Source organism: Diceros bicornis, chromosome 3 (genome assembly GCF_020826845.1).
Source record: "Diceros bicornis minor isolate mBicDic1 chromosome 3, mDicBic1.mat.cur, whole genome shotgun sequence".
NCBI lineage: Eukaryota > Metazoa > Chordata > Mammalia > Perissodactyla > Rhinocerotidae > Diceros > Diceros bicornis.
In genome coordinates this window covers 9,304,756-9,320,790 of record NC_080742.1, presented here as the reverse complement: position 1 = coordinate 9,320,790, position 16,035 = coordinate 9,304,756, and the positions used below count along the sequence as shown (strand labels likewise).

The window sequence follows — 16,035 nt, the reverse complement described above, 5'->3', positions numbered from 1 at the left end:
ACCAACACTGGATTTGATAGCTCAGTTGTCATGCTGTTTCTTACCCTGGACTTTCAATGAGATTTAATCAAATTCAAGTACACACAGAAAAATGTAAGCTTTTGATTTTTGTTTATTATGCCTGTTATGAAAAACAAAGTACAGAATTCAAGTAGGAAATTCTGGCATCAGGATTTGTAAAATGGAAGACTTCAAGGCAGTCATCTGGGTAAAGGGCACTAAGGGATATGACTAGAAGCTGCATGCTGTCTGTACTCTGAAGGCGTCACTATTTGGGTTGCTGCATGAGCTGATGGAGATCATGGAGACAGTGGTGCTAAAGGACTATCCCTTGGCCTCGCCCTGGAGTAATGGCAGAATTCATTGTTAGAGAGTAAAATTTTCTGTTTGCCCAGTGGTTTGAGAAACCATTACACAATAATGACATAATAGAAAAGTACACACGTGAACTGAAATAACCAAACCCAGAGTGAAAGCCCAGCTAGATCCTCAGGAGAAACTTTTACGTAAAATAAACGAAGAAAAGTTGACTTCTTTGTGCCACCAGCTGTTAGAACACTCTCCATTGCCAAAGACTGCTGTTCTCCTTAACAGACAGAAGGCGAAGATGGCGAAGTAGACCACGCTCTTGAGGAGGAGGAGGACGTAGGTGTAGTAGGCAGAGGTGATGGTGAGCTGAAGCTGCAGGGCGTCTAAGAGAAGACGTTTGATTAGTTTCACCTTTTCTTTTGAAAGGATGGGACGTATTAATGGGAGGATGGTCACGGTTATTTATTTCCAATGACCTACATTGCAGTGACACCCCGCACCACCAAAACCCAAAGTAAACATCTACTCCCCACACTACTATAGGTAACTCCAACAAGACAACTCAGAATCCAGGTTACAGGTCGTGTCAATCAACAACCTCTGCTAAATTCACTTAGAACATTCCAAAATATGAAAAGTAAGGTTATGTTTTTAACGAATGAAAAAAGCATTTCTGATAAATAGCTTTTACCATTTCTTCACCCCTACTATGTCTCTAAGTAATAGTAAGAGCTAATATTCATTAAAAACTAAACAAACGCTAAACACTTGTTCTGAGATCTTTGCACGCAAAACTTTAATCTTATTTGATTTTTACAATAACCTGTGAGATTACTACTATCATTCCCATTTTACAAATAAATTGAGGGCAGAGAGAGAAGTAATTTGCCTGATGTCATGTATTTAGTACGTACCAGAAACCAGATATCAATCCCAGCAACATGACATTAAAGAACACATTCTTAGCCATTCTGTAATTCTGCATCTCCGAGTGCAATAAATACCACAGACATCAAATGGTTAAGCATAAATATAAAGCTGAATTCTGATTCAGAAGCCTCTGGGCCATTACACGTTGTACATGCAATGAGATTCCTATGAAGGGTACAATCCATGGAAGTTTGGTGGTGTTCACAGTGGGGTGGGTGGGAGGTTTTAGTGAAGAGGGCGTTATATAAAATGGAAGAGTGGTTAATCCAAATTCTCTGAAACTTTAGGAGATCATGGTTCATACATCTGTCCTTCCCAAATGTCTCTCATTGTGGCTATGGTGTCATAGGATAATTGCACTTAATTCTCTTTGCAGTTTTTCAAAAAATACATGATATCAAAAAATAACTAATGACAATATTGGTGAGCCAGAATGGCTATTCAGTGAACCACCAGGCTGTGTCTCTACATGAGAAAATCTCCCTTTTATATGTGTTATCTTCAAGAGTCAGAACCCCAGAATCATTATCTCTTGTTGTGGAAAGGGATCTCAGAGGTGATGTGTTCATAACTCCTTGCCCTTGGTCAGGTAACGTGTTATCTGAGGTCCAGAGCCCCCTTGATACTGGAAATGAAGGAAAGATCAGCAGGGTTAGAGCCAATGCTTCTAGCAACTTTCTTTGTACATCTATTGGGAAAAAGGCCAGAAAACAGTGCTGATTCTGTGCCAGCTGAATGAGACACCCCATGCTAGACATTCCACATAGGTGACCTTATCTCTTCAATAACTGAGTTAGGTGTAATTATTCCTGGTTGGCAGATGAGAAAAGTGTTGCTCAGAAAATGTAATTTTCCTATATTGATGCAACTAATCATTAAAAGAACTGGGGTTCAAGTCCAGTCTGTGATACTGTGAAGCCCGTGCACTTATCCACCCCCACCATGTGTCCATCTTATCTCAGGGCCTTGGCTTGGGGGTTTCTTGCTCTAGGACTATACCTTAGAGGAAGAGAAGACAATTGAGTAAGTGTATGAACGCTTAATTCAGATAGCTTGGGTTGAAACCTCAGATCCAGCTGTGTGGCATGGGACAAGGGACTTAATTTTAGCTCATGGATTAGCTCATTAAAATGGGGAAAAAATTATTCTATCACTTCATAGCATTATTATGAGAATTAGACAAGAAAATGCATGCATAACCAGCATAATGCCTTCTGTATAGGAAGCTCTCAGTATGTGTCATTTCATGTTATTAGCTACTAGCAAGGACCAAAGACTTAAAAAAAATCTAGAAGCACCTTGATACCATGTGTTTGCCAGTCATTAGAAAACAAACCAGACGAGCGAATTAAGTCCATTGTTGAAATAATCCAGAGCCCATCACTGCACTCTCTAATTTACAGTCATCTCATCCCCAAACCGGCGTTTACTGTATTAAGATGACTCCCAGGAAATGATGGATTGATTTAAGGTAACACTCAGTCTAATCTGCAACATCCAGCCATTCTAGTTTTACTACCTTAAGCCAAGGAGGTTCAAAAGTTTATGAACAGGAAACAAATGCTGTAGCATGACGTAAAGGCAAACATAAACAAAAACGTACTTATACCATCTGTCCGACAAGCTTTTGTGGAATTAATGGCAGTGACCTCTAGAAGAAATGAGAGCAAGTATTAGTCAAATGTTCTTGCATATCCTTTCACAGTGTGATACATATATAAAATCTGACAACAGAGAGACAGGAGAGATATTCATTAAAAATATGAGCCCCACTGGGAGCCAGCCTGGTAGTGTAGTGGTTAAGCACACGCACTCCGCTTTGGCGGCCTGGGATTCGAAAGTTCAGATGCTGGGAATGGACCTATACACTGCTCATCAAGCCATGCTGCGGTGGCGACCCACATACAAAATAGAGGAAGTTTGGCACAGATGTTAGTTCAGGGACAATCTTCCTCAAGCAAAAAGAGGAAGATTGACAACAAATGTTAGGTCAGGGCCAATCTTCACAAAAAAAAATATATGTATGTATATATATATATTTATATATATATAAAAAAATATATATATATAGGAGCCCCACAATTCCAACAACAAGTGGTCTTATCGATTACGAGGAAGGGAAGTTCCACAGAAAATTTGATCAGGAGGGGAAAATATGCTACAGAATGACATGGAAGTAAACATATACAAAAAGTTACCACTATCCTCTTTTGGAAAAGCTTTCATAGAATCAGCAGCGGTGACCACTAGAAGAAATGAGAGCAAGTATTATTCAAGTGTTCATGCCTATCACTTGACAGTGAGATGCATATGTGTATGTGTGTGTGTGTGTGTGTTTAACCAAACACAAAATCTGCCAACAGAGAGACAAGTGATATTCATTAAAAATACGAGCCCCGCAATTGAAGAAATAATTGGAGTTATCAACTAGGAACCAGGGAAGCGCCAAAGGAAATTTGAACAGGAGTAAAAGAAATATGACAGCATGACACGAAGGCAAGCATATAAAAAACTTACCACTTTGCTCTGTTGGGTAAGCTCTTGCAGGACCAGGAGAAGTGACAACTAGAAGAAATGAGAGTAAGTATTAGTCAATTGTCCACACCCATTATTTGGCAGTGTGTGTATGTATAGAAGAATATATATGTATACGGAAACTGCTGACAGACAGGAGAGACAGTCACGAAAAATATGAAAATTATGAGCCCCACAATGCCAGGAACAATCGATCTCTTGTATTTTAAGCCTGAGAAGTACAAAAGTTAAGTTGATCAAGAAAAAAAGTCTATAGCATGATAAAGAAGCAAACATAGACAATGACTTACTGCTTTCATTTATCGGATAAGCCTTCGTAGCATCAATAGTAGTGACAATCGAGGTGACAGCTAGAAGAAATGAGAGGAAGTATCGGGAAATTATTCAGGCTCATTAATCGACAGTGTGTGTATGTGCTTATAAGAGTGTGTGTGTACGCATGCACACACACACACACACAAACACTCACATGATGAGGAGACAGGAAGACCATCCTTAAAAATATGAGCCCTACGATTCCAGGAATAGCTCATCTGATTCTACGTGATTCAGAAGATCTAATTCATGGATTGTGTTCCTGCCCATGAAGATGTTGCCCTTCATAAAGGATACATTTTTTTCTTCTCCATCACAACTGGGCGGTAATATCCAAGACTATCCTGTTTTCCATCAGTATTCACAGCTCCTAGCACAGTGCCTGCCACAAAGGAGGTGCTGGAGAACTACTTGTTGAATGGAAACATAAACAGAAAATGTGGCTGCTCTACAGTCTTCAGCACATGTTGCCGACATGAAGAGTTGCTGCCAAAATCAATTCATCAAATCTTAGAATCCACAACAGAATCTCAGGTTTGAAGGAGTCTGGTTTAGACAAATTTCCCATGAGAGCAAAGGAATCAGGCAGACCTTTCCAAAGCATGCATAGACCAATAGCCCCAATCATGCACATGATTTTCTGGAGCTGTGGTGTTTATGAACATGACAACAATATGAATAAAAGCCAGGAGCTATTGAGTGATTATTACTGCACCAGGCACTGTGTTAAATGCTTCATGTGCATTATCTCCTTTAATGCTCCGGTCACACTGACGTGAGTTGTAGTTTGGAGGACTCCTTGTTGCAAATGAGGAGAAAAGATTGGGAGAATAAGTAAGCTGCTGAGAGTCACACCAGTGACGGCAGGGCCGGAGTTCAAAGGATCGTTGTGGCAGATGCAGTGAGAGAGAGCACATGGAAAGTGCTTTGTAAAAATAAGCCCTAGAAATAGAAAATAATCTATAGAGAAACAGCATATCTCCACCATTGTGGACACTAAGAACATCTCCCCTTCCAGATGTGTTAAATATTCTCAGCAAATGAGCTTTTCATTACAGGAGCTCAGCATTTCAGGGCAATTCTTTCCACAGATAGACAGATAGGCCAAGTCACATTTATACTTCTTTGAATATATATTCCCTGAGGTGAGACTTAGCAAAAATCTAATAAGAAAAGAAGACAAACAAACAAAGATAAGAATTTTTTTTAATGACAATTGACTGTTGGAGGGAGGAAAACAGAGTTGAAACCATTGTTTTAGTTTATCCTTTTTCTACTAGATGTGTTCCTATCCATACCTATGTGGTTCTGGTATGGAATTTTATGCATTCAGTGAGATCTTTTTTTGGCGGCTCTAAACCTGGATTTCATTCCAAGAACGAAAATGTTAACATAGTCGTGTGTCGATTTTAAAATATCTTCAAGAACTGACTTGAACGTGTCTTCAAGTCTCTTTCTTTTCCTTAACGGTGACTTATTCATTAAAGATAAATAAAACTCTCTTATTACCATGCGCTGATGGAGGTAAAAACAATCAAGTAACAATTTTTCATAACAAAATCTGTGTATGTATCTAAGCTCTCTTTCTCAACCAAGGTTGGTCAAAAACTTGGACCAGACTAGTTTTATCTTCTTCAAAGTCACTTCATTGGTTTGTGCTTCCAAGTTATATTCTTAGCTTTTATCAAGAACAAAAAGCTTCGAAGGATCAGCATTAAACATTTGCTGTAGCATGACATTCACAGAAATGTCTTCATTACCTTTGTTCTCCTGAGAAGCTCATGGGAGATATTTGCTTCAGAAATCAGGTACCACGTAAAACACAATATGAACTGGAATTTCTCTGTGATAATCATCACCATGCAACTTACTGTACATCCTATTTTTCCATCATCACTAGGAAAATCAAAACCTAACAGGACACTTCAGCCCAGCGGTTACATTAAACTTGCACTTTGCATATTTGCTTCTCCTCTGTTTCTTAGCTGTAGAAACAGTAAACTGCGGCTCTTGTTGCAATCTTACGTTAGTTGGTTTTAGGAAAGCATATTAAATAAAGTACAGTAAATACGTAAATAAATATGTCTAAGTTATGTTTCCAAAAGCAAGTGATTTCACTGACATGATTTCATGTACTTTTCCTCACGGTCCCAAGAGAACGCCAAGGCAAGTGTTCGAACCTAAGTTGGTCACTGATGACACTAAGGATCTGAGAAGACAAAGATTGACTTCAGAGTTTCGGACTGGTGCACAGCAAAGGTCTTTGCATATTTTGTTATGTGCCTGTTCCCCGCTGCTTCAAAAGGTCTTGTGAACCGTAGGGATAAGTACAAACCAATTCCTACTTATTTATGCGTGCTCTATTGCCTTTGGTCTGTTATGTTCACACTCAGGACTTTAAGTGCTGAGTCTAGTGAGGTATGGGACTCCTGCTGTGACCAAGGCCCATTCTGCACTGTGTCTACCCTGTCTAAATATGTGAAGCATCTGCATCAAAGGGACTCCTTTGGGACATCATACCTGAATCATGAGTGACTGTGAGTGACAAGGAAAAGAACGTATTGTCTTACAACCGTGCATCCTCCTTGGGATAGGAATTCACGCCAGTGTGCTTATCCACACATCCCTCCCAGGCTTGGCACAGGCCAATACTATAATAAGTGTTTGCTGAGTTGCCTTTACCAATGGCAAGAAATACATTCGTTATGTAGAATGCAAGTATGTGTGTAAGCAGTAGCCTCACCCAATCTCTAATTATGAAATTACACCTTACTGGTATTAAAAATAAAAGTCTGGAAAATGTAAGGCCATCATAAAACTGCTGTGGCCTAATTATTCGAGTTTTTGTTGAGCTGCCATCCCTGTCCCACAAATGAACAGCATTTTGGGGTATATTTTGTGCATCGCAAGACAAAACTAAGAGTGACTCTTCTTGCTGCATAGAACATTCCTTAAAGATGTATAATTGTTCTTATTTCCTGATGAAGTAAGATTGTCAAAAGTGGAATCTCTTTTTGAGCATTGCTTGTGTCCTAAGTTGCTAGGCTCTTTCACGTATCTTGTTTCATTTAATCCATGCAACTACCCTAAAACACGTCATTGTGACCGTAGATTTTGGAGGATGAAACTCAGGCTGAGAAAGGTTAAGTCAATTTTTCTTCTTCTTTTTCTTTTTCTTTTCCATGTTCCAAAGCCTATCGTATTTTAATTCTATGGGCATATAGAGGGATATCTATTCTATCAATAAATGGAACATCACTTAAGATGGATTTATATTTGTTTAATTAATGAAAATGATGGTGAGCCCGACTGGTCTGCACTGAACCACAAGGCTGACTCTCTCTTCCTGAGAAAATTTCCCTTTTACATGTTTTATCTTCAAGAGTCAGACTCCAGAATCTTCAGCTCCTCTTGTGGAAACGGATCTCAGAGGTGATATGCTCATAACACCTCACTCTTGGTCAGGTAAGGTGTTAGCTGAGGTCCAGAGCCCCCTTGATATTGGAAATGGAGGAATGTCACCAGGGCTCGAGCCAATGCTTCTAGTTACTTTCTTTGTACATATGTAGGGAGAAAGGGCCAAAACCTAGCACTGATTCCGTGACAACCAAATGAGACATCCTATGCTAGCCATTCCTCATAGGTGACCTTACCTCTTCCATAACTGATTTGGGTGTAATTATCCTGGTTGGCAGGTGAGGAAAGTGTTGCTCAAAAAATAAGAAATTTTCCTATATTGATGCAACTAATCATTAAAAGAACTGGAGGTCAAGTCCAGTCTGTGATACTATGAAGTCCATGCACTTACCCTCCCCCCACCGTGTGTCCATCGTGTCTCAGGGCCTTGGTTTTGGGGTTTGGGGCTGTAGGACTATATCTTAGAGGAAGAAGAGAGAACTGAGTAAGTGTATCAACTCTTAACTCGGATTGCTGGGTTACACCCCAGATCTAGCTGTGTGGTATGGTGCGAGGGACTAACTTTACCTCATTTTCAACATCTATAAAATGGAGACCAAATATTGTACCACCACATAGGAGTGTTATGAGACTTAAACAAGAAAATGCATGCGAAACCCAGCACAATGCCTTCTGTATAGCAAGCTCTCAGTATGTATCAGTTCATGTTATTAGCTACTAGCAAGGTTCAAAAACTTCAAAAAAAATCTAGACGCCCCTGATGTCACATATTGCTCAGTCATTAGAAACAAAAGCCATGCAAATGAATGAAGTCCGTCGCTGAACTAATCTGGTGTCCATCACTGCACCATTCTTGATTCAGATGGTGAGGTTGAAACTCTAGATCTAGCTGTGTGGCATGGTGCAAGGGACTTAATTAATTTTGGCTCATTGCCCTCATCTATAAAATGGGGAAAAATATTGTACCACTTCCTAGGAGTATTATGAGAATTAAACAAGAAAATGCATGCAAAACCCGGCACAGTGCCTTCTGTATAGGAAGCTTCAGCCTGTGTCAGTTCAAGTTATTAGCTACTAGCAAGGACCAAACACTTAAAAAAAATCAGAAGCACCTTGATATCACATATTCCTCAGTCATTAGAAACAAAAGCTGCCCAAATGAATGAAGTCCGTTGTTGAAATAATTCAAAGCCGGTCACTGCACCCTCTAATCTACAGTCATCTCAACCCCAAACCAGCCTTTACTGTGCTAAGATGACTCCTAGGAAATGATGGATTGATTTAAAATATCACTCAGTCTATTCTGCAACATCCAACCATTCTAGTTTTTCTCTTTTAAGGCAGGGAAGTTCAAAAGGTAAGTTTCTGCAGAGGAAAAAATGCTATAGCTTGACATAAGGGTAAACATATACAGAAACTTAAGGCTTTCATCTCTTAGATAAGCATTTGTAGAATTAATGGTAGTGACCTTCACATATATATATATACTGTGACAACAGAGAGACAGGAGTAATAATCATTAAAAATCTGTGGCCTCGGGCCAGCCCCGGTGGCCTAGTGGTTAAGTTCGGCGTGCTCCACTTCAGCAGCCTGAGTTTGGTTCCCAGGTGCAGACCTACACCACTCGTCTACCAGCGGCCATGCCATGACTGCGGCAGCTCACGTACAATGTAGAGGAATATGGCAACAGATGTTAGCTCAGGGCGAAAATTCCTCAGCAAAAAAAAAAAGTACCTTACAATTCCAGGAATAATTTGTCTTGCTTACTATAAACCAGGAAAGTTCAAAAGGTAATTTGACCCAGAAGCAAAAAAATGCCATAGCAAGACATGAAGGCAAGCATATAAAAACACATACCACTTTGTTCTGTTGGGGAGGCTGTTGTAGAAGCAGTAGCAGTGAGAACTAGAAGAAAGGAGACCAAGTATTAGTCAATTGTCCATGTCCACTATTTGACAGTGTGTGTGTATATAGAGAGGAATATAGACCTATATATAATCTGCTGACAGACAGGAGAGGTAGTCACAAAAAATATGAAAATTATGAGCCCCACAATTCCAGGAATAATTGGTCTTTTGTATTTTCAGCATGAGAAGTATAAAAGTTAAGTTGATCAGGAGGGAAAAAAAGCCTATAGTGTGACAGGGAGGCAAACATAGACAAAACTTACCACTTTCATCTGTCGGATAAGCCTTTGTAGAGTGAATAGTAGTGACAATTGAGGTGACGGCTAGAAGGTATGAAGGGAAGTACTAGTCAAAATTCAAGCCCATTATTTGACAGTGTGGGTACGTGTTTGTACGAGTATGTGTGTATGTGCGCACGCGCACACACACACACACAAACATAATCCGCTGACAGAAAGACTGTCCCTAAAGATATGAGCCGTATGATTCCAGGAATAGATCATCTGATTCTATGTAATTCAGTAGATCTAATTCAGGTACTGTGTTTCTGCACATGAAGACATTGACCTTCATGAAGGATACATTGTTTTCTTCTTTATCACAATGTGACGGTAATATCCAAGACTATCTTGTTTTCCATCAGTATTCATAGCTCCTACTACAGTGCCTGGCACAAAGGAAGTATGGGAAAGATACTTGTTGAATGGAGAAATAAACAGAAAATGTTGCTGCTCTACGGTCCTCAGTACATGTTGCTGACCTGAAGAGAGGCTACCAAAATCAATTCATTAATTCAGAATCCACAGCAGAATCTCAGGTTTGACGGAGTCTGATTTAGGCAAATTTCCCATGAGAGTAACAGAATCAGGCAGACCTTTTCAAAGCATGCATATGCCAATATCCCCAATCATGCACATGATTTTCTGGAGCTGTGGTGTTTGTGGACATGACAACAATATGAATCAAAACTATTGAGTCTTTATTACTGCACCAGGCACTGTGTTAAATGCTTCACGTGCATTATCTCATTTAATGCTCCAGTCACAATGATGTCACTTGTACTTTGGAGGACTCAGTGTTACTAACAAGGAAATAAGGTTGGGGGAATAAGTAACTTGCTGACACTCATATCAGTGACGACAGCTTCAGCATTGAAAGGATCATTGTAGCGGAGTCAGTGAGATAGAGATATCTCACAGAGATGAAAATTCTTTGAAGTATAATTGACTGCTGCATGGAGGAAAACAGAGTTGATACCATTGTTTGGGTTTATTCTTTTTTCACTATATGTGTTCTTGTCCATGTGGATATGTCTCTGGTATGCAATTTTATGCACTTATAAAGAGTGCCTTATGACCTTTTTTGGTGGTTGTAAAATTGGGCTTGATATATAAGATTTGGAACAAATTCCAAGAATGAAAATGTTAGCATAATCATTTTTAAGTGTAAAAACGTCTTCAAGAACTGACTTTAACGTGTCTTAGGAATCTCTTTTTTTTCTGTAGCAGTGACTTATTCATTAAAATATAAATCAAAATCTCTTATTACCATGCATCGATTTTGGTGAAAACAATAAAGTAACAATTTTCCATAATAAAATCTGTGTATGTATCCTAAGTTCCCTTTCTCAATCAAGGTTGGCCAAAAACTAGGACCAGACTAGTTTTACCTTCTTCAAGATCACTTCATTGAATTATGCTTCCAAGTTATATTCTTAGTTTTTATCAAAAACAAAAAACTCACAAGAATCTGCATTAGAAATTTATTGTAGAATGTCATTAACAGAAACGACCTAATTAGTTCCCTTGCCCTGAGAAGACCATGGGGGCCTTTGTTTCAGAAATTAAGTGCAGAGTAAAAACGTAATGAACTGGAACTTGTCCATGATATTCATCACCATGGAACATACTATATTCTTATTTTTCCTTGATCACTAGGAAAATCAAAACCTAATAGGATACTTTATCCTTGTAGTTAATTAAAATTATGTTTTGCATATTTGCTTCCCCTCTGTTACTTGGTGGTGTAAATCATAAATTAGGGCTGTTATTTTAATCTTAAGATAGTGAATTTTAGGAAATGATATTAAGAAATGCAGTAAATACATAAATAACTAAATCCATGTTATGTTTTCAAAAGCAAGTGTTTTCACTGACATTATTTCATTTGCTCTTCATCACAGCCCTTCAAAAAAGCCAAGGCCAGTGTTCGAACCTAATTTGATCACTGAAGAAACCAAGGAGCCGAAAAGATCAAGACTGACTTCAGAAATTGGGACTGGTGCGCAGCAAAGTTCTTCGCACGTTTTGTTCGGTGCTTGTTTCCCACTGCTTCAAAAGGGCTTGTGAACCACGGGGAAAAGTACAAACTGATTCCTTCTTATCTATAGGTGCCCTGGGGCCTTTGTCTGTTGTCATCATACTCAGGACAGCAGGTCATGAGTCTAGTGAGTTACAAGACCTCTGCCTGGACCAAGGCACAGTCAGCCCTCTGCCCACACTGTCTGAAAATGCACAGCATCTGCATCAAAGGGAGTCCTCTGGGACATCATGCCTGAATCACGAGGGACGCTGAGTGATTAGGAAAAGAATGTACTCTCTTACAACAGGGCATCCTCCTTGGGACAGTAATTCATCCCAGTGTGCTCATCCACACATCTCTCCCAGGCCTGGCACAGGCCAGTAAGTGTTTGCTGAGCTGCATTAACCAACGGCAAGAAATACATTCATTACGTAGAATGGAAGTACTTATGTACACATTACTTTCACTCAATCACTAATTATGAAATTTTACCTTACAGCGGTATACAAAATACAAATCTGGAAAACCTAATACCATAATAAAGCTGCAGTGGCCAAATTATAGGATGTTTTGTTGAGCCGCCATCCCCATCCCTCAAGTGAACACCATTTGGTGACATAATAACATTTTTGGGCATTATACCAGGGTATAGCAAGATGAAAGTGAGAGTGACTTTGCTTGCTGAGTAGAACATTCCTGAAAGATGTATAATTGTTCTTATTTCCTAATGAAGTAAGATCATCAAAAGTGGAATCTCTTTTTGAGCATTTCCAGTGTCCTAAGTTGCTAGATGCTTTCGCTTATCTTGTTACATTTAATCCATACAACCACCCTAAAAAACATCATTGTGACCTTAGTATTTTGGAGGATGAATCTCAGTTTGAGAAAAGTTAAGTAAATTTTTCTTTTTCTTTTTCTTTTTTATGTTCCAAAGCCTATACAATTTAAATCCTGTGGGCAAATAGAGAGACAATTATGCTGCCAATAAATGGAACATTTATGAAAGGTTTATATTTGTCTAATCAACTATAATGATATAAGCCAGACCAAGTATTCAATGAATCACAAGGCTGAGTCTCCTCCTGAGACAGTCTCCCTTTTACATGTTTTATCTTCAAGAGTCAGAACCCCAGAATCATTAGCACTCTGTGTGGAAAGGGATCTCAGAGGTGATGTGTTCATAACTCCTTGCGTTTGGTCAGGTAACGTCTTACCTGAGGTCCAGAGCCCCCTTGATATTGGAAATGGAGGAAAGATCAGCAGGGCTAGAGCCAATGTTTCCAGTCACTTTCTTTATAGATATGTAGGGAGAAAGTGCCAGAAACTAGTACCGATTCAGTGCCAGCTATACCAGACATTCCACGTAGGTGACCTTATCTCTTCAATAACTGAGTTAGGTGTAATTATCCTGATTGGCAGATGAGGACAGTATTGCTCAGAAAATGTAAATAAATTACCCAAATTCAGGCACCTAATCAGTAAAAGAAATGATATTCAATCCAGTCTGTGATTCTGTGAAGCCCGGGAATTACCCACTCCCTACCATGTGTCCATCGTGTCTCAGGGCCTTGGTTTTGGGATTTTTTGCTCTAGGTCCATATCGTAGAGGAGGAAGAGAGAACTGAGGAAGTGTATGAACTCTTAATTCGGATGGTCGGGTTGAAACCTCAGATCTAGCTGTGTGGTGTGGTGCAAGGGACTTAACTAATTTTAGCTTTTTGTCCTCATCTATAAAATGGGGAAAAAATATTGCACCACCTCATAGGAGTATTACGGGTATTAAACAAGAAATGTATGCAGAAGCCAGCACAATGTCTTCTGTATAGGAAGTTTTCAGTATGTGTTAGTTCATGTTATTAGTTGCTAGTAGGGAACAAAGACTAAGAAACGAGTCTAGAAGCCCTGTCTTACCAAGTTTTCCCAGTCATTAGAAAGAAAACCTGCACAAACGAATGAAGTTCATTGTTAGATAATTCAGAGCCTACCGTTGCATCCTCTAACTTACAGTCATCTCATCCCAAAACCAGCATTTACTGTGATAAGACGACTCCTAGGAAATGATGGATTGATTTAAAATATCACTCAGTCTGTTGGAACATTCAGTCATTCTACTTTTCCTATTTTAAGGCAGGGAATTTCAGAAGTTAAGTTTACCCGTATGAAAAAACATCTATAGCATGACACGCCTATTAGTTGACAGTTGAAACATGTATCTGTGTGTGTGTGTGTATAAATATGTACATATACATATGTAAACTGCCAACAGAGAGACAGGAGAGATACTAATTAAAATTATGTGCCCTACAATTCCTGGAATAATTAGTCTTGTCCACTATAAACCAGGGAAGGTCAAAAAGTAATTTGACCAGGAGAGAAAAAAAATTCCCAAACATGGCATGAGGGCAAGCATATAAAAAAACTTACCACTTTGCTCTGTTGGGGAAGCTTTTGTAGAACCAATAGCAGTCACCTCTAGAAGAAAGGAGACCAAGTATTAGTCAATTGTCCATGCCCATTATTTGACAGTGTGTGTATACAGAGAGGAATTAGATGTACATAATATGCTGAGAGACAGGAGAGACAGTCACCAAAAATATGAAAATTATGAGCCCCACAATTCCAGGAATAATTAGTCTCTTGTATTTTAAGACTGAGAGGTCCAAAAGTCAAGTTGAGCAGGTGGGAAAAAAGCCTATAGCACGACAGAGAGGCAAACATAGGCAATAACTGACTGCTCTCCTCTGTCCGATAAGCCTTTGTAGAATGAATAGTAGTGACAAATGAGGTGACACCTAGAAGAAATGGGAGCAACTATTAGTGAATTATCCATGCCCATTGCTCAACAGCGTGTTTATGTGTTTACAAGAGTACGTGTGTATGCATACAAACACAGACACAATCCGGTGCCAGAGAGACCATCCTTACAAATATGAGCCCTACGATTCCACGAATAGCTCATCTGATTCTACGTAATTTAGTCGATCTAATTCATGTACTGTGTTTCTGCACATGAAGATGATGACCTTCATGAAGGATACATTGTTTTCTTCTTTATCACAACGGGACAGTAATATCCAAGACTGTCTTGTTTTCCTTTTGTGTTCACAGCTCCTAGCACAGTGCCTGCCACAAAGGAGGTGCTGGAGAACTACTTGTTGAATGGAAACATAAACAGAAAATGTGGCTACTCTACAGTCTTCAGCACAAGCTGCCGATATGAAGAGTTGCTGCCAAAATCAATTCATCAAATCTTAGACTCCACAACAGAATCTCATGTTTGAAAGAATCAGGTTTAAGAAAATTTCCCTTCAAAGCAAAGGAATCAGCCATACCTTTCCAATCCCAATATTGCCTATCCCAATATCCCCAGTCATGCACATGATTCTCCTAGTTGTGGTGTTTGTGGACATGACAGCAATATGAATAAAAGCGAAGCGCTATTGAGTGATTATTACTGTGCCAGGCCGTGTGTCAAATGCTTCACATGCATTATCTCATTTAATGCTCCAGTCACACTGACATGAGCTGTATTTTGGCGGACTCCTTGTTAAAAATGAGGAAATAATTTGCGAGTACAAGTAAGTTGCCCAGAATCATACCAGTGACAACAGAGCCAGCATTCAAAGGATCATTGTGGGCATTCAACGAGATAGAGCATGTGGAAAGTATTTTGTAGAAATAACCCATAGAAATAGAAAATATTCTCTAGAGAAACACCACAATTCCACCCGCGGTCACTGAAAATGTCTTCTCTTCCAGGTATGTTAGATTCTCTTAGCAAATGACCTTTTCATTACAGGAGATCAGCATTTCAGTGCCATTCTTTCCAAAGATAGAAATTTAAGCAGAGACACACTTAGAGTTCTCCGAATATATAGAATCTGATGTGAGAGCTATCTATGATGTAAAAAAGGAAAAGGGCAGCATAGAAAAAGAAAACTTCTTTAAAGATAACTGACTGTCTGATGGAGGAAACAGAGTTGAAACCACTGTTTTCCTTTATCTTTTTTTTTTAAACTAGATATGTTCTTGCCCATAAGGATATGGTTCTGGTATGCAATTTTATGCACACAATGAGGGCTTTTTTTGGTGGCTACAAAAGTGGGTTTGAGGTATAGGATTTGGAATAAATTCCAAGAATGAAAAAGTTAGCATAATCATGTTTAAGTGTTAAAATATCTTCAAGAATTGCCTTTAACGTGTCATAGACGTCTCTTTCTATTCTGTAACGGTGACTTCTTCGTTAAAATATAAATCAAAATCTCTTATTAGCATGCAAGGATGGAGGTAAAAACAATCACGTAACAGTTTTTCATAATAA

The 16,035-nt window shown here is 39.1% G+C and overlaps 1 gene segment (V, D, J or C); it reads right to left on the bottom strand.

The window, feature by feature from the left end:
* Positions 1-207: 207 nt before the first annotated feature.
* LOC131422772 (T cell receptor gamma constant 2-like) lies at positions 208-7,919 on the bottom strand. The segment is given in 6 exon segments: positions 208-692; positions 2,843-2,890; positions 3,438-3,485; positions 3,757-3,804; positions 4,065-4,124; positions 7,898-7,919. Coding segments are annotated over 6 exon segments (429 nt in total).
* Positions 7,920-16,035: the final 8,116 nt, after the last annotated feature.